Here is a 19,650-nt window from a genome sequence, read left to right as displayed (position 1 = left end):
GGAGCAGATGAATGAAAATAGACTGAAGGAAAAAAAAAAACATGAACCTATACTCTTGCGGACGTGTCGATGCATTGGATCGTCGTCTGTTGGATCAATGCATCGATACAAAACGATTAATAACACCCCTTCTGATTAGACTTTATTTCAGAATTTTTTTTTTTTATTTTGATGCAAATACAATACAGTAGTGATGTTATGAGATGAGCCGAGGCTTCGAGGCATGTGTCGAGTACTGGAGGGGGTGTTTCGACGAGGTGCGTATTGAGGCTTGCTTCATTTAGGGGAGGAGCCAAAATCGATGATGTCCGAAGCCTCGCAACTCCGCCATACCACCTGACCGCTTCCAGAAGTGGTTCAGCTTGCCGGTAACTTCGGCAGCATTTAAACAGCCTCTGTGTTCAGTCAAGATGTGGGAGTTTGTAGGAGAGTTGGATAGGTTCCAAGAATAAAATGGTGTTTTTCCAACCAATCTAGTTGGTTAAAACTTGTTTGGTTACCTTACATTATTTTTCTCTTCTAAGACATTTTACACTCAAAAAACTGAACTAATATGGGGGAAAAAACAAACAAGAAAAACAATATTACAAAAAGATGAGATTATATTACTAACTGTAGTTCTGCACTTCACCAGTAAGTGGCGACGTGTTCACATGAAGCTTCATGAACTGTGGGGATCGTTGAATCAATTTGGCAAAATGGTTCAATGTCTCATGAGGCTTCATCTCACCATCACTACAATACATTAGAAATACTATGAGCCTCGTTGTTTGATAAAATAAAATTATTGACTATCACATTCTGGGTAAATGACACATGCTAGGTCCTGTAGCGTTAGCTCTGTCCGACCAAAACAGCAATAAGTCCCACTACTTTTTATCTTGAGCGCATCAAAGTTTATGTAGGAATCACGAAGGGTGATGAAGATGAGGACTAAACTGAGGAAGAGTAGGGAGTTGGCCTATAAAGCTAGTGCTGGCTGCTTGAAGGTGCTAAAGCAGACCGAGCTCCAGTTTCTAACTGAGGCTGTTAGCTTTCTGTCATATATTAGAACAATGTGTTACAATGACTAAAAGATGCTTCACTGTCATCTTGAGCAGTAATTTATTATCTTCAAAATTTTATTTTGTGTGGCATTATCTAAATTCACACCAGTCAAAAAGCAATACCATAAAAAAACATCTGCAGAATGTTAGCCATCCTGTCTTAAACCAGTGCCAGTCTGGAAAGACTTAACTACATCAAATGGCAACCTCTTTGGGTGAAAAATCAAAAAAAAGAAAAAAAACATAAGAAATACAATTTTTTTTTAAATAATTATTACTTTTTTAATGTATCAAAAACAATAAATATAAATTAGTAGGAAAAATACAACATATTTAGGCCAACGTGTTCTTTAGTTAATAAAATAAGTTACCAGTTTACCCTCATTCAGCATGAGAGAATCTGTAATGATCTATATTAATGATTTCCCTTCAGTGAGTGACGTACAAATGTTCGCTGATGACACTGTATTGGAAAATATGGCAAAATGGCTTACCTTATCCTAACATTTAAGAAAAAAAAAACTGAGTTGTACTTAACCAAATCTAGAAAAAGAAAGTCTATCACCAATAGTTTTGTGAAAGAAATTGATACTGTGGACATATTCAAATACATCTGTACTGTTTAAGATGTAAAATGTTGCAAAATGTGGAATACTGTGAAATAAAATCTGTCAGTTCTTGAGGCTCATGAGAAATATGCTCACTTATGAGGCTGAAGAATTATATTCACATATGAATTATTGTACCTCTATTTAGCCCCATGTTAATCCCTCAGCATTAAACCCTCTGAAATCACTCCATAGTCAGGCTTTAAAGCTACTAGATAAAATGCCTTTAATCATCATTGTGAGAATCAGAAATTTCATTGTATAGTCAGATGTGTGACTAAGTGTTACGATTGTCCCAATATGTCCAACTTTGCTCTGAGGAGACCTCAGCACATAATCACTGACTAGCTTAAAGTATTTGGAGTATATGGATCAATGTGGCTACTGAATGCATGTTAAGGGTATTGTATTGTTCTTAACTGGCCAGACAGCAGATTGACTAAATATATAGCTAAATCTAATCTAATAATTTATTAAGATTGACATGTTTACACCTGCTTCCCGTGAATTACTTAAAAACAAAATTAGAGATAGACCAATACGTCAGCAGGTTGATTTTGTTGTTGTTGTATTGGTATCATATACATACATGCATTGGCTGATTCATTAATGATTCAAACTGGGGGGATGCGCCATCTAGAGGTGGAACTGCGTGGTTGCAGGGGGGCGTGGAAGAACTTTATTGAATTCCGTAAAAATTCAAAAAATATCCACTGGACTTGGTTTTCAAGATTTGAAGACGTTTCGCCACCTCTCCAGGAAGCTTTCTCAATTCAAATGTCTGGATCCGCAGTGAGTTTATTGAATAAATGACGCAGCTAGACTTTATTTACTAATATTTTTTTTTACTTAAAGCAATGGTGAAATCGGTTTCACAATAGAATAAACAGCTAAACGAAGTAAATTGACTTAAAAAGTGATAATTTTAATGAGTAGTTTATTTCTTAGCAATATTTCATTTATTGTTGGTGCCTTTTTTTTGCATACACTGTGTTTTGTTTAAATTGGGATTAAATGTTTGTTTTTTGTTTGAATTCAGATTGCTGTAATATTTGTTGCCATAAAAAGGTTAAAAGTCCCATCCATCACTTCAGGTGAATCTAGCCTGAGTCCTCCTGTCTATGAGGTAATCTTCTCTGGGACTTTGTATAATTGCTCTAAAAAGGTTTGCATCCATCCATTTCCCTGACTTATTTATGCTGTACTCAGGATGGGGGGGCATAGGGCAGATCATATCCCAGAATGATCCTGACAAGATAAAGAAAAACAACCTGGATGATTTGACGGTTTACTACAGAGCCAACACACTCCTGGATAATTCATGGTTTCACCTCAGGTGCCGATCTTTAGTCAGGGAAAGAGAAGTAGAAAAAGCTACCTGTCAAATCAAAGTGCTGGGATTTGAAGTGTTTAGTCTCCTGGAATAACCTTCACAACCCCAAATGTTTAGGATCTGTGATCTGACTCTGAGCGTTCTGAGTCTGAATAAGAAACTCACCCTCAGTGTTGACCCGATATACGCCTTTGAATGAAATCAGCTGTTTTCTTTGGGTTTTCTTACAGGTGCAGTAGAGCATGTCCAGCTTCTTGCTCCCTTTGTGGTTATCAGAAACAAGGAGGTGAACATCACAGCAGTGGTGCTGCCCAGCCAATCACGCACTGTCACCTACTTCTGGTGGCTTGGTAACAACACAGAGGTAACTCGTCTGAGGCGACATGTTTTTATTCCTTTTTTTTTCTCTTACTAGGCTACATCGGAGAAGCAATAGTTCGGCCAGAGTGAGATAAAATGTTTGCATCAACCTGACAGAATATCAAAAAAGAACCATTTTAACATGTAAAGACCTGCAGACATGGTCAGATTTTTGCTGGACTCTGTGTGGTCTGTTGTTGTTAGTCATAAAAACTCAAAGGACTCTGATCAATCCAATAACTTAGCATAAGAAGTTTGAATAAATTAACCTCAGACCGAGAGTATGGAGTGAATTTTGTTATATTATTTTACACAACTAAAAATGCCTCCTAAAAAATAAGAAAAAAAATATAGTGTTTTGAGTGAATTATTGCTTATTTTTAGCAAAATAATCTGCCAGTGCAGCAAGCAAATGAGACTTGGTAAGATTTCTTAAAACAAGAACATAATATCTAAGTAGTAAGCATCCAAAAAAACTTAAATCAAGTATAAAAATCTATTTTTTCTTTTACTCGTTAAGATTTTTTCTCTTATTTTATGCAATGTATTCTCATTTATTAGTCATTATTGCTTAGAATTAAATGTCCTCTAACCAATTATTGCTCAAAACAAGCATACAACAGGCTTAAAAACAAGGCAAATGTACTTAATACCAGTTCATTTAAAGGCTTAAAGCTAGTCTGTTTTTCTTAGCTAGAATTAATTTCATTATTTAGGTGTAGTGAATGTATGGGAAAAATACATTCAAAACGTTTTTTTTTATAAATATTTTAGCAGAAATGTCACAGAATTAAGCAAAATACCCCCCCCCCCCCCTTATCTAGTTAGGATTAAAAAGATTAATTTTCTTAAAACAAGTCAAAAAATCTTAACAATATTCAGTCTTACTAAGAAAATACATTGAAAAACAAGTGTAATAAGACCAAAATGCTGAATTCAAGTTTATTAAACTTGTATAGATTTTTCCTTTTTTGCAGTGTAGCTAGCAAAAAAAAACATTTTGTTAATGGAATTTTTTTTTATAAAAAATGGAAACCCTAAAATTAAATATTGTAAAACGTTTAAATAAAACGAATGCTGTTTTGCTGAGAGGTTATTTTTCATTTTTTTTTTTTTTTTAGCATATTTCATTTTCTTTACATTCCATTTTTTGGAAACTTTTTTCCCAACATTTTTCAGGATATTTTCTACTTTCAAATTATTGGTATTTCTTTGTATCTTTTTAGATTTTATTTTATGAATTTTATCCTTTTCAAATTGGGCTACATGGATCACATTCTCTACACTTCAAACTAGGGCTGCAACTATCCATTATTTTACAAATTGGTTAATCTCTGAATTATTTTTTCAATTAATTGATTAATAATCTAATATCCAAAGGATGCAAACTGTTAATATATTTTTTGCAACCTTTATATAGTTACTGCTCTAAGCGGGTTGCTTTGTGAGCTAAAGGCACATTTTAGAGTCTCTATCCTCCAGTTCATGATTAATCAATTGCTAAATCCGTTGGCGATTATTTCAATAGTCGATTAATCAAGATTAATTGTTCATCCCTATTTCGAATCCAATTCAAACGCTCTTGTTGTTTACATTGAGTAAAAAAAAAGTTGTTAACATCAATCCAGGCAAACAAAAATGCATCGCAAAGGAGAAAAAGGGGAGTGGCAGCCTAATGGTTAGGGCATAGAGCTTGGAATCCTGAGGTTCTGACTTCAAGCTCCACTCCCACACACTGCCACTCTGGGTCCCTGAGCAAAGACCCTTTACCCCACACTGCTCCTCGGCACCACACAGTGGCAGCCCACTGGATGGGTTAAATGCAGAGGTAAATTTCTCCAGTGTGAGATCAATAAAGTTCGATTATTATTATTAAATAGATTTTTTTTTTTTAAGTCATCTCTGGTTTGTCTTTTTTTTATCTTTATCTTCTACACATTTCTTTTTTTGCTTGCAACAATAATGGAACAAAATTAACTATAAATTTGTGAACTCTAGATATACATACCTTAAATGACTTGCAGCTGCTATAGTGAATATGAATATATATATATATATACACACTCACCGGCCACTTTATTAGGTACCCCATGCTAGAAACGGGTTGGACCCCCTTTTGCCTTCAGAACTGCCTCAATTCTTCGTGGCATAGATTCAACAAGGTGCTGGAAGCATTCCTCAGGGAGTTTGGTCCATATTGACATGATGGCATCACACAGTTGCCGCAGATTTGTCGGCTGCACATCCATGATGCGAATCTCCCGTTCCACCACATCCCAAAGATGCTCTATTGGATTGAGATCTGGTGACTGTGGAGGCCATTTGAGTACAGTGAACTCATTGTCATGTTCAAGAAACCAGTCTGAGATGATTCCAGCTTTATGACATGGCGCATTATCCTGCTGAAAGTAGCCATCAGAAGTTGGGTACATTGTGGTCATAAAGGGATGAACATGGTCAGCAACAATACTCAGGTAGGCTGTGGCGTTGCAACGATGCACAATTGGTACCAAGGGGCCCAAAGAGTGCCAAGAAAATATTCCCCACACCATGACACCACCACCACCAGCCTGAACCGTTGATACATGCAGGATGGATCCATGCTTTCATGTTGTAGACGCCAAATTCTGACCCTACCATCCGAAAGTCGCAGCAGAAATCGAGACTCATCAGACCAGGCAACGTTTTCCCAATCTTCTATTGTCCAATTTCGATGAGCTTTTGCAAATTGTAGCCTCGGTTTCCTGTTCTTAGCTGAAAGGAGTGGCACCCGGTGTGGTCTTCTGCTGCTGTAGCCCATCTGCCTCAAAGTTCGACGTACTGTGCGTTCAGAGATGCTCTTCTGCCCACCTTGGTTGTAACGGGTGGTTATTTGAGTCACTGTTGCCCTTCTATCAGCTCGAACCAGTCTGGCCATTCTCCTCTGACCTCTGGCATCAACAAGGCATTTCCGCCCACAGAACTGCCGCTCACTGGATGTTTTTTCTTTTTCGGACCATTCTCTGTAAACCCTAGAGATGGTTGTGCGTGAAAATCCCAGTAGATCAGCAGTTTCTGACCAGCCCTTCTGGCACCAACAAACATGCCACGTTCAAAGTCACTCAAATCACCTTTCTTCCCCATACTGATGCTCGGTTTGAACTGCAGGAGATTGTCTTGACCATGTCTACATGCCTAGATGCACTGAGTTGCCGCCATGTGATTGGCTGCTTAGAAATTAAGTGTTAACGAGCAGTTGGACAGGTGTACCTAATACAGTGGCCGGTGAGTGTATATATATATATATATATATATATATATAATTGACATTTTAACTAATTATTAAAAATCTTTCTTACCACGTAACATTTTTTCACTCCCATAAAACGCATCAACAGACATTTTGTGACAAAATGTGACAAAACCAAAACATGTTGAATATCAAAACTGTTTAAGGAACTTTTTTATTTGATTTGTCCAAAGAAACGTCAGATTTTTTCTTCACTTTGACTCTGTGCTTCCAGCCGGTGATCACCCTGGATGGAAGTATCTCATACACCTTTAGGAGTGAAGGAATGCAGACCATCACAGTCCAAGTAGCAGCAGGTGACACCATCCTACAGGACACCAAGACCATAGCAGTCAAAGGTCAGTTTCTGTCCCAAGCATGGCCAAAGAGAAAAGGCTGTGATGTGTGTTTATTTTAGTAGTCTAATCTGCGTGTTTGTTTAAAACAAGAACTTTTTCTGAAACAGAAAAATTATGTCTTTATTTCATATTGAAATTACAGTAAGATATGTTCTGATTCACCTGCTACTCTGAGCCAATAAGTGGAAGGGATATAAGGAAGCTTGGTCTTTTTATCAAACGTTAACTACCTGGGAGCTGGACTGGAGCAGAATGACATTTGGCAGATCTCCTCGAGAATAATGGCCCCCGATCACTGAGAATTAATGGCTGATTCTTCCCCGACTCTCCCCCGCAGAATTCTTCAAGTCTCTGCTTTTATCTTTCTCTCCGAACTTGGACGAGTTCAACCCCGACATACCCGAGTGGAGGCAGGATGTGGGGAGAGTAATTAAGAAGGCTCTGCTACAAGTGAGTGATTTTCATTTTGACTTCCATCTTCCTTTCGTCTGTCTCTGCGATAAGTCCTTCTCTCAGTCTCAGCTTGCTCCTTTACAATTATCTCCCAAACCCCTCTCCTGCCCAATACTCAGCGATGCAATGAGCAAACACCCCTGGGCCACCCTGTGATTCATCATCAGACAGGTGTGAGGACGCCTCTGCCTTCCTTCTCCCTTGATGGCTTCATAACGACTCCGGTTCCTTAATTTCTAAAGTCTCTGATAAAATGATCCCAGAACTGGGAACACGTGGGTTTTGGTGGAGACCCAACGCTTCCTGTCCCTGTCACACCATGTGTGTGTGTGGCTGACGTAGGAGTTCTATGAGTGTGTCTGTGAGTAGGAGGCCTATCATTGTTAAGTGCTTCTCATCTCCCCATTCACCGTTCATGAATAGCTGAATGCATTTGATGGCGATGCTTGAAGCCGTCTTAGGAGCAGATTGAGCATTACAGTAGCAGGTGGGGGCTGGAGGAGGGATATTTATGATTCCTAGCGATCTGATGAGCTACTGTCAAGTGATTTGATTTTTTGCTGTGCTATTCCCACACTTGAAGGGTTGTATTAAGCTGAACATTAAACTGGATTCCACTCAATGACCAAACTGTTATTTCATTTTTTCCTTTTTTATTCTTCTTCTTGTGTTGTTTACAGGTTTACAGAATCATTTAATAAAGCAGGTGAAAAACCTTTGAAAGAAATGAAACCAAACAAAGCATTTACCATCTAGCAAATTGTAATAGTTCTGAGAAATGCAACATTAAATATATTTATGAAAATAGACTATGTTTTTAACTTTAAATTAAGACCATTTAGTTTTTAATTATCATAAAAAATGCATCAAAAAACGTATTCAAGCATTTTAACGGAAGCGATTTATGCAGGTTATTTAACTCCATAGATTACATCAATTCTTAAATAGCAATAATAAATAACCAGTGAGTGATTTTTAGTTTGTTTTAAATATGTATAACGTAGACTATGAAATTTCATTTTAACTGTTAGAAGTCTATTTTAATCACACACAGAAGAAATATGCAAAAATTTCCCCGTGCAACAGTTTCACAAACACAATTTGGATTGTTCAACCGCAACGTTAAATCACTGAAAAAAGTTACACCAGCATTTCTCCAGCCAAATAAAGCAAGCAAGCAAGACTTACAAGGCAAAACTTTCATGACGCACCGTGTGAGTATTTATAAGCTTAACAGTACGAACAAACATTTCCCGCACGTCTCAACGCCTCATCAGCGCGGCGCATACATTCTTTTCACAACAGAATTAAATGCAAGCTTACCGGCTGTCTGTTCAGTCCTTTGCTTCCTTAATACAAATTTTGCACAGCTTCTTCCACTGCCCGAGTAAACTGGGGCTTTTTATTTTCATGCTGCGATCCTCTGCTTGAACTAGGAAGTTTGTCTCACCTTTTGATTGACTGATTGATTGCACGCAGGTAAACTGCGCGCTCACGCTTAAACAGCTGATGTAAACAAAAGGGGGCGTTCGCCGCAACAGCTACCATGATAACTCCCTAAATCACATTCATGTTTTAAACCAACGCATTAGGTATTTTCTATGTATCCGAGATGCAAATCACGATTCTAAGATGCAGGTGGGAGACGCAACTTTTCCTGTTTTCTGTTGATCAGGTTTGCATGCTTTTTTGGATTCTCTAAAGGTTAAGTTAGGTCAAGTTTAAGTTTTTGTTTTTTCTTTCTTTTCGTCTCCACAAACAGAATTCTTCCAATTTGGCACATGCATGCTAAATACAGACAACTTTTGTCAATTTGAGTGTGGAACCGAATACATCTGACCAGCAACTCGTTAAAAAGTTAAACGCATAGCAGTAGGATTCAGTAAATCCTGCCTCTTAAGGAAGTACTGTTTTCTTCCTGGTTGGGGCTCATAATGTTAGCAAAGCATCTTCAGGCTGTTCTCTTGAAGAGTTAAATTCCGTCCGTTTCTCAATATGTGTACTTGTGCGTTCTCATGTACTCATTAAACTTCAGCATCCTCCATGTACTTCTGAAACATCAGCCTCAGCCCTAGTACTGTTCCAATTCGCAAGAACAGCAGACCGAGAACGGACAAAGTTCTCCCTTGCCCCTCCCTCTTTACCCAGCATGCATCAGAGCAGATTTCTCCGTTCTTGAGATTGACAGCTGTCCCAGCATGCACTGCGGCAGCAGCAGCCTCCAGGTTAACGCTACCAGAGCTCAGAGTATTAAGTTAAAAGTTCTCTTTTTTTCTTGCTGTTGTCATAAAAGTATGTTTTGAGATCACTTTAGGTGAGAACTATACAATCAGGGAATTATACTTTTAAGCATCACTATATGGCCCATTTACTGATTTATTGCGTAAAAGCTTCAATGTTGAGAGGACCGCAGCCAGCGGACCAGGTCTGACTGCAGCCCGTCTGCAGCAGCCCACTCTCTGCATAGCCATGTGTGAAGGACCGCTGCCTCTGATGGCCATATTCTTGTTTTATTTGGTTTTAGCTCAGTGTTCATTGTAATACCCCCACTAAATGAAAAAAATCAGAATTTATTATCATCTAGAGACTATTAATAACAGGAGGTGAAATGCAGCTCAAGACGAGCCGAGCGTGTGATGTCATCAGTACGCTTCTGTTCCAGTTGACATACTTGGTGAGGAAACGAGTCCGTACTCGCGCTCTAGTGAATTGAGAAACGTTCTCTAAATTCGTGCAACACACGTCTGTCATTAACTGACAATTTTATACCGGACATACAATGAAAATTCTTAACAGCAGCTCTGTTTAAGCTGAATGTTTCAACAATGTTAGTGTCAGATGCAGGAGTTTGCCCTGCAAATGGAAGGTTGTCGGTTCAAACCCCAACTACGGCTTTCAGTGTCAATGTTTCTTTGGATTTAAAGAATGTTCATGTTAACAAGATGAAATGAAAGAACTGGGTGGGTTAAGGTTTATTTTTATACATGTTTATTCATATTTTAAAAACATGAAGGAGGAATTCTCTCCTCCTCGTTGTAGACAGCATTTCTTAAGAGTAGGTTATAAGGAAAAAAGCAAAGAGAAGTAAAAATCATCCAGCTGTCATATATATGTGGTCACACTATATACTGTATATACCCCCATGCACATTTTCTTCCTTTCGCACCTTCTTCTTCTTTTTGACTATTTGAGCGTAATGAGTAAATTTCTCCACTGTGAGATCAATAAAATCAATCAATCATTCATTACAGTCTTCTTGATTATCTTCCTCCTCCCCTTCCTCCTGAAATATCTTCTTTTTTGAACCTCTTTGATTTATTCTTCCATCAGTCTCCCTGTTTTCCACATCTCTTTTCCATCATCTGCTGCTATTCTAAAACTGGCATCATATAATCACAATCCCCTCATTAAAATGTTAAAAGCTTAGGAGTACGACATCTTGACAATTCACAAGATACTTAACAAGTAAAATAATTTTCTTTGATTCAGACACCCTTTAGAACTTGTTTTTAGAATTTGGGATCAACATAGTATCATCTTAATGTTTTTTTTTTCATTATCAAACTCGGCTATTCTAAGGAAATGCTATATTTAGCCAAAGACAAGACAGACAAACTAAAGATGAACTATATTCATTCAGAGCTACAAGCTGAAAAGAAGAAAAGCACATTTGAGCAGGTAATTATCGCTCCATCATCTCTCCATCTCTGTTTAGGGGTTCTTGTCTCATCCACAGTTTCTCTGTCACTGACCCCTTCATTTAGTTTCATCATTAACACTTTCATACGTCCAAACTAAATAGATAAAAACACACCTAAAGCCTAAAAGTCTATGTTCCCAACTGACAATTAGCAAAAATAGTCATAACAAGCCCTAAGCTTCACAGTAAAGGTTGACAGGTAAATCTGAAACATTTGTTGGAATGAGCCTTTTTTGATGCAGTTGTCAGAGCTTTACAAAGACTTTTTTTTATCTTATCATTGTCTTATGATGTCTCTATCTCTCTGTTTCTCACCTTCTCACCTAAACCATCCCTGTGCTGCATTTTGTTCTGTTTCCTAATAAGAATTGTTTTACTTGCACTTTAAATCTGATGTTTAGTAAATATAAAAGATATTCTGAACAAAGTAAATGTTGACAAAGCTCAGAACGTTTCCTATTGCGAATCAGACCTTTACTTTATCAATGAAAGGATCACCTTATCCAGTCACATTTTATTAATTCAGGACGACCCCCCGTCAATGTTTACAAGCTGTCATTCTGCTCATTTATCTTTTGTTTTTTTAAAGGTGCTCCATTTACCTCTCTTCTCGTCTATGACAAAAAAAGCAGAGGAAGCATACATTTATAGTTTGAAACAACACATACTAAAGAATTGGAGAATAGAGCAAAATAAAGCAGAATGATGAAAAGTAGTCCCTATGTCCTCCAGCAGTCTAAGCCTATAGGAGCATTACTGTAGGGATAGCTTAGGAGAACGTGTGCCACCAACTATAAGCTTTAACAAAAAGAAAAGCTTTCAGCCTAGCCTTAAAACCACTAAATCTCTCAGTAACTATTCACAACAGGGAATATATAGTTGATTTTACAGTGAACTCAGTTAACTGACCGTTCGGACAGATAATCACTACTTTTTGCTCCATGGTGCTTGCGGCATCTTTGTTATTTGTTGCCACTTTCGCTACCCAACAGCAAGCCGCTGTGACTACAAATCCCGGAATGCTGAGTCGAGTCCACTACTTTTTTATCCACTAGACATTCGGACACGCATCTAAAATGCTGTAACCACTATATAGTGCCCTATATAATGGTTAGGGCGGAAAATCGGTCACAGTTGAGCCGTACCCTAGAAACACAATGGAAATAATATTTAAGTATTTTCTGGTAACCATTCTTGTTGAAATATTTAAAATCATTGCACAATAATTTTCAAGGACCTTTCAATTAACAGATTTAAATTATGTTTGAGTAAAAAACACTTTGATTAATCTTAGCAGTTAAATAAATACACACAAAAATGACTCCTTAAAATACCAAGAAGCATTTTATCTTGAGCTAATCTACAAACCATAATAAGAACTTGTAGACCATGAAAAAGCTGTGCTTGCAGGATTAGACATTTGAAAAGAAATCCCTTCCCTGCACAAGGTTTGCTGTCACATTCTATCTTGTCAGATCTATCTTTCCTGCTTCTGCACATTACATTTCCCACCTACACTTGACTAAGTTCAAAGCGCCAACATCTGTGGTTTGTTGTGCTGCTTTACAGGTATCTCATTATGGTGCCTGAAATGTGAATGAGAATCCAGGGTTTAATACAGGAAACTTTATTCTAACTCTGCTGGGTTATTTTTGGCATTTAACAAGGTGCATACATAGTTTAAAAGCGACAGTAGGCTAGAGTTAGGTTTTTACATTATGACACATAACGAAAGTTCTGCAGAGCTGAAATAATGATAAAAAATGGTTTCAAAATATTTTTTTCCTGTTCTTTAAAATCTCTTACGAACCTGCATTTATTGCTGACTTGATTTAAAAGAAGTTGGCTGTAGATGTGTAGAAGTTTTGGAAAAGGGTTATTATAAAAGGTTACACTCAAAACTTCAGAAACTAGTCTCCGTGCTTTGAGGCACCTAGGATGAAACAGGAAGATGTATACTGTGGACTAATGGATCAGAATTTTAGATCTCTGTGCAACGGAAATTGGACAAAAGGAAAAAAAGAGCATCTATCACTTAGTCAGCAACCAGCGCATGTATCCAGGATCAGTTCTACTATGATCGACTGATAGACGTTTTTTAAAGCCAATGCCGATTATTTTGACATCAGTTTAACTGATCTAACATATGTGATGCTGATTTTTTCGGGGTGCCCGTTTTTTAATTCAATTCAATTCCATTCAGTTTATTTCTATAGGGCCAATTCACAACACATGTCATCTCAAGGCACTTTACAGTTCACCAGATCATACAATCAAATTGTTTCAAAGTTTTTATCTTAGGAAAACCAGTTGTTTGCATTGACTCCCAAAAGCAGATCTTGCTGTCTCTTCCTCTATTTACATGATGAAATTGACACAATGATGACAAATATTACAAAATCCAAGATCAAACAAAGTATAAGCCTTTAATAACAAATAAAACATTAACAATGAAGAGCAGATGGGGAAAACAGAAATGCATGTATTGCATGTGATTTCAAAGCATCAGTGCTTAATGCAGTAAGGAATCAGTGAACACATCCACGTATCAGACAATGCAAACACAAGAAGAAAACGCAAACATTGCCCAAAAATATCATCTGATGTATCAGTCTATCAACAGACCAATCTGAGGCGTCGGTGAAGTTCATTCCAGGTTGTAACATTGAGGAAGGAAAATCAAGCACAGGTTTTCAAAACAAGTTTAGCTGGTTTCATGTTTTCCAGGGACGTTCAGGATTTTTTCACACAAAAAAAAAATCAGTTTCTCAATTCACAAGACCACGAGTCCGTACTCGTGGTCTCACCAAGCTCTTGAAAAGAACACAGGAAATTATGACACAGGGAGAACGGGAGCATGCAGAATAAGTCTGGGTCCATTAGAACAGAAAAATACTGATAACGTCACCATATTCAAAGCTAGTGTGAAGCTGCATTTCACCCCCTGTAATTGATAATCTCTAGATCAGGGGTCTTTAACATTTTCCAGGCCAAGGACCCCCAGACTGATGGCGAGATGGAGCGTGGACCCCCTAATTATATATATTGTATGAAATTATGTTAGGCTATATCAAACTGGTCCTATAGTCACTCTATTACAGATGGAGTCATGTAATGAAAGTAATTTCTCCCTGGGATTATTAAAGTATTTCTGATTCCTGGTTGATGGGACAGGTGTTGTGAATGCAACGGTGCCCAGCTTGAAAGAGCTCCTGTGTGTCGCTGAATGTGTGCATTGATGACTGAAAGACATCTTCTGCCTCCATTTATCTTTTTAATACAGTGTGTTGAATTCATGTTAATGTGGATTTAAAGACATTTCAATTAGTGGGAAAATTACAGGGGGGAATATATATACTTTCATGACCCCCATGCAGTACCTCCGTGGAACCCCTAGGGGTCGAGATCCCCCTGTTGAAGACCTCCGGTCTAGATAATAATAAATTATGACTTTTTTATTTAGTGGGGGAATGATTATTAACCATCAGATAAACACAAATCAAATTATAGTTTTAGGAAATATAACAAAATAAAACCTGGCGAGAGGGCTGCTGCAGATTTGCTAACATTAGCCCTGGCTGCCATTAGCCTCAGAGGTCCGCTGGTTTCCACGGTCCTCTCAACATCTGCACTTTTTTTTTTTAAATGACTCACTATATCAGTAAATGGGCCATATAGTGAAGATTAAAAGTATAAAGATCTCGCCTCAACTTACTTTTATAGAACAAAGGCAACAGATAAGAGATCTTTGAACTTAATACTGTGAGCTCTGTGATGCATGCTGGGACAGCTGTCAATCTTGAGAACAGACAAGTCTGCTCTGATGCATGCTGGGTAAAGAGGGAGGGGCAAGAACAACATCCGGGGACTTTGTCTGTTCTCGGTCCTATTGTTCTTGTGAATTGGAACAGTACTAGGGCTGAGGCTGACGACGTTTCACGGGCACGTGAGAATGCACAAGTACACAGATTGATAAACGCCAAAGACAGAGGTCAAAATGGCTCCTGGACTGGCTGGCTGTAGATCTGACATGTTCCCAAAGTGATAGAGAATTGGTCAACTAACACTCTTCATGTCTGAGTATCATTAAAGCCAGAATGAAAAGAATGGGAACTAATTACTAAACACAAAGTGGGGAAAAAGCTTTTTTGGATTATTTTTTCAGACTGGAATCCAGATAATGATGGATATTAACTAATATGCTGGAGCTATTTTGGCTTTTATACAGGTTAGTAAAGAGAAAAACAATGAATTACAAAAGGAACCATAAAATGTGTGCTTGGTTTTCATGTTTCCTTCTTATTATTTTCTACATTATATAATATCTTTAGAGCATGTTGCAGGGAAATATTAGAAGAAAACAGTGGGTAAAAATGCTTTTTTTATTTAACTACACTGGTGGCTGAATTGTTGCTTTTGTTTGCTTTTTATCCTCTGACAATATCCTGTCACAGTTTGATATCAGCTCCTCTCTATCTGAGCAGATCTGTTTATACGAGAGCAACTGACAGCGGGTTCATTTCCAGGCAAACATATTGTCCAAGTGTTGACAGAGGTGTATTTTTCCTCCATTTTGTTCTGGTTGAGCTCCCCAGCTTCCCTCAGAGGCTGGTAGAGCTTCAGCAGAGAAAATATCTTTAAAACATGAAAAAAAAAACCACAATTAAAGCCAGCCTCTATTAAATGGAGATGTTATCAACTTATCTTCATCCACTGAAGTCTTTAAAGTAAAGACTTTGCACTCTTCACCTGGGCTCGTTGCGGTACCACTCCTGGTCCTGATCACATTTTAAGTAATAAAGATTTTCATTCCAATCTCCCTGTCTGCAGCTGCCTCCCTCACAATTTCCATCAACATTTCTCACAGCTCAGCCTCACACAGTCTGCGGTGTTGCCACTCCCCCACATCTTCACTCCAAGGTTAATGCAACCCATCAGTCTAGTGAGGCCTCTTACTGCTGCCGGCCTAAAGGCATTGAAAAGCACTATCAAGCTGGATCCTAGACATTTATGAACAGATGTGCAGGTGGAACAAATAGATTGTCACTCATAAGTTCAATTACTTCAGTAAATCAATTAAAGAGTAAAACTCATAGTCATTACAAACTGAGTGATCTGTTAGAAGCTACTTTTTATTTGGATAAATATGGAGTGACTTTTGTCTCATTATTTCATCAATATTTTTGTGTTTTGTCAATTGAAATTGGTAAAAAAACAAAAATACGTTTTGTAACTTTTGTAAATGAAAAAAAAGATTTTGAGAGTAAAATTTGACGTTTATGATGTTTAAATTTTTTTTTAGCACACTATATATATTTTATTTTTTTCAGATTCTATATTTTTTTTATTTTCCTAATTTCTGTTTTTAGCTTTTAGCTTTAGAGACTGAAATATCTAACTGGAGATTGAAGCCAGTGTGACCCGGGCTTAAGACGTTGCCCATGTGGCTCGGGTTTAGTACATGGTTTAGAGCAGAGTATGTGGTTCAGCCACAGGGTTGCTAGCTCCCTGAAAAAAAGGGACCCCTCATGAGCATGCCAGCTGACCTGATTGCCTTCACCCCTCCTGGCGTGATTTTTTTTTTTAGCCCTTCTTTGTGTGTTAAATTATTTTTTTAATGCTTGACTCGAATCTGCATTTAATTAGATGCATATTTGTGAGTGACATGAACACATGGATAACAAATTATTATCCAGTAATTCACTTTAATACAAAATAACAAACTTTGCTGAATAAAATAAGTATCTTAAACATAAGACTGTCCTGCTTAACTTCAAAATGTAAAAATTTATATTAAACTATTATTAAATAGAGTAAATTTTTGGTGCAACAGCAAACTTGTGCAAACTTGTAAACATGTTTGTGCCTTTAATGCAATGACTGTAAGCTACAGTTGTAAAACAGAAAAAATCAATCATAAGCTCAATGACACATTATGTGGCAATAGTCTACTTTTTCCAATTGTATTTCCTCGGAGCCCCAAAAGCAGCCTCAGCATTTAAATTACTCCGTTCGTCCCCCACACTGCTCTGTTGTCTCCCGCTATCTTCTCTGTGAGCAGCACTTGGCTCGACCAATGGGATGAGGGGATTCTGGATCGTTACATATATGTTGTCATATATGTTGTGTTCTTCATTTTCCATTAGCTTTTGACTGATAATTTTTTTTACTCTAAGAGTAATACAGGACAAAGTGTGTTCCTTTTCCACTGAATACTGGACAGGAACTTTTATTTCTAAATACGTAACAATTAAATTTTTCAGGGGACGGTTGGCAACCCTATTCAGGCAGTAGGTCAGTTTAGGAAGAACAACGGGGATTGGGTCAAGTTAACAAGTAGGCAGACTTTGGATCACATTTTCGGGACCTTTATGTATTAAGAAGTTCTGTTCCTGCTGTTAATAGATATCAGCAGAATTGTAAATAATAAAAAAAAAAACTGTTAAACCGAATAATAGACCTTCGTTGTCCTTGATAAATACAAATAAAAAGGTAAGGTGATTAGATAACAGCATGAGCTGGTAGTAGTGGAAAAATAAACACCTTGCTGGTTTATTGTTCTATTTAAAGCCTACTGTAGTAGTACACTACTAGAGCGTGATGATCGAATCATGATCTGAGATCTATGACCTGAGTCCAACCATGTAGAGTCACTCTGCTCTGGTAATGGTCTCTGGGGTCTCCTGCAGCTACAATCAGACATGAGCCTTAACCTTGGACATCCAACTAAAACTTGTATACCAGATCTACTGTTTATATTCCTGAGATTTAACACCAAACAACTATTAGAATAATTGTTAAATAATCATACAATTTTTACAACAGTAATATTTCAACATTTAATAATCAAGACAGAAACATTTAGCACTTCCCATGAAAACCAACAGTAACCTCACTCATGGTGTTTCAGAGCAAACTACACCTGTTAACCAGCCAGTGGGGTCTTAGTTTAAAAGCAGCAAAAGTACTTCCTTATTACAGTTACAGGAGCAGCCATTCAAAATGGCCCTTCCCAGTCAAACTGCAGCCGAATGGCAGCCAACTCCCAGCCACTGAAGCCACCCCCCTCCTCCTCCTGGGTGTGCATGTATTTTTATACTGACCAGGAGAAGGTGCTTCTCTCTTAATGTCCTCAAATCATGACAGGAAGAATATTTTAGTGCCAAGATTGATGTTTAAAAAAGGAATCGCATGGGACCAGCCAAGGGTCCATCAAGGAAAGTGGGGAAATTTTGAATGGCTATTACTTTAAGTTTAATTTTCTTAGTTTTTTTAAGCTGTGCTTAATTAATAACAAATACTTCAGACTGATCCAAAGGTTTGAGTTGAATGAGTTTAACAAACACAAATATTTTACAATAACTCAACACATTGAATTAGCATAATATGTTCAAACTACTTAGTCTAATGATGCTTTGTTTTTTATATATTTCATGTAAAAGCTAAAATTTACATTTATTGATGATTGTGAAGTCATTTTTCAGATCTCTAAAAATCCAATAAATTTAAAATATTTAAAACTAAGTTGTGTTTTTCCTGCAGTAGATTATCTTGTCCACAGGTTGGATCCCATCTCTTCTTCCTTCTCTCCACCAATCTTTGGATCCAGCTCTAAATTTGCTGTGCATCAAAGAAGAAAGCCCTTCAGATGAACCCACCATATGTTTAAACTAATGACTGATTGCACAGAGTGTAAACATGGTTGAAGGGCATTGATTTTGTTTTCACGGCCCGTTGCCTTTTTTGTCATTGATTCACTTTATCACTCCCTTCACTACTTCTTTTCTCATTGCAAGACATGCCCGTGGCTATCATTTGTCCAACGCTTTGGTGCTCCAATAGTGATTCCTGGGCTTGATAATTGATGTACTTTGGCTCTACGGGCCGTATTGTCCACCCAGGCTGCAGAGACGACATAAAACATGGCAGGCTGTAAAATTAGGAATGATTGCCACACAGGTTGTGTCACCCATTGACTCTGTAAACTTGTTAAAAGTTAAGGGCTTCATGAAACCTGACTTTGGAAACAAACACAAAAAACATTCACTCTTGATTGTCAATCTTTAGGCTCAGTCTAGATCTTTGTTATTTATTGTTGGACAGAAACTTGTGATTTGAATTTAAATCACATTATATTCCATGAAATACAAGGAAAAACATTAAATAATGATTAAAACTCTTTCATTTTGCAAGGATTCTCTTTTACATTTACACTATGTGCAGAATTATTGGGCAAGTTGTATTTTTGAGGATCAATACAACTTGTTATTTGGCCACAATTGTGTTATCAACCCAAAAGACTCCTTAATATAAGTTTCATATTTTTGGAAGTTGATGCTTTTTTTTTTTTTTTTAGATCTGGTCATTTTATGAGGATGTCTGTGTGTGTATGTAAATATTACTGTGCAGAATTATTAGGCAACGTAATAAAAAACAAATATATACCCATCTCACTTGTTTATTTTCACCAGGTAAACCAATATAACAGCTCAAAATTCAGAAATAAACATTTGCGACATTCAA

At 37.4% G+C, this 19,650-nt stretch overlaps 1 protein-coding gene across 1 annotated transcript in view; it reads left to right on the top strand.

Moving 5' to 3' along the window:
- Positions 1–19,650, top strand: part of sorcs3 (sortilin related VPS10 domain containing receptor 3) — a 409,108-nt gene that overhangs the window by 373,191 nt on the left and 16,267 nt on the right. Inside the window, exons 20-22 of the mRNA XM_038283178.1 lie at positions 3,218–3,351; positions 6,851–6,974; positions 7,312–7,424. Of these exons, the coding sequence (XP_038139106.1) occupies positions 3,218–3,351; positions 6,851–6,974; positions 7,312–7,424 (371 nt within the window). The remainder of the gene's footprint in view (positions 1–3,217; positions 3,352–6,850; positions 6,975–7,311; positions 7,425–19,650) is intronic.

The sequence above is a fragment of the Cyprinodon tularosa genome, unplaced genomic scaffold (genome assembly GCF_016077235.1).
Source record: "Cyprinodon tularosa strain WSP-4 unplaced genomic scaffold, ASM1607723v1 ctg190, whole genome shotgun sequence".
In the NCBI taxonomy this organism is placed as follows: domain Eukaryota; kingdom Metazoa; phylum Chordata; class Actinopteri; order Cyprinodontiformes; family Cyprinodontidae; genus Cyprinodon; species Cyprinodon tularosa.
Note: the sequence above shows the minus strand (reverse complement) of the source record. Positions and strands in the feature narration are given on the sequence as shown.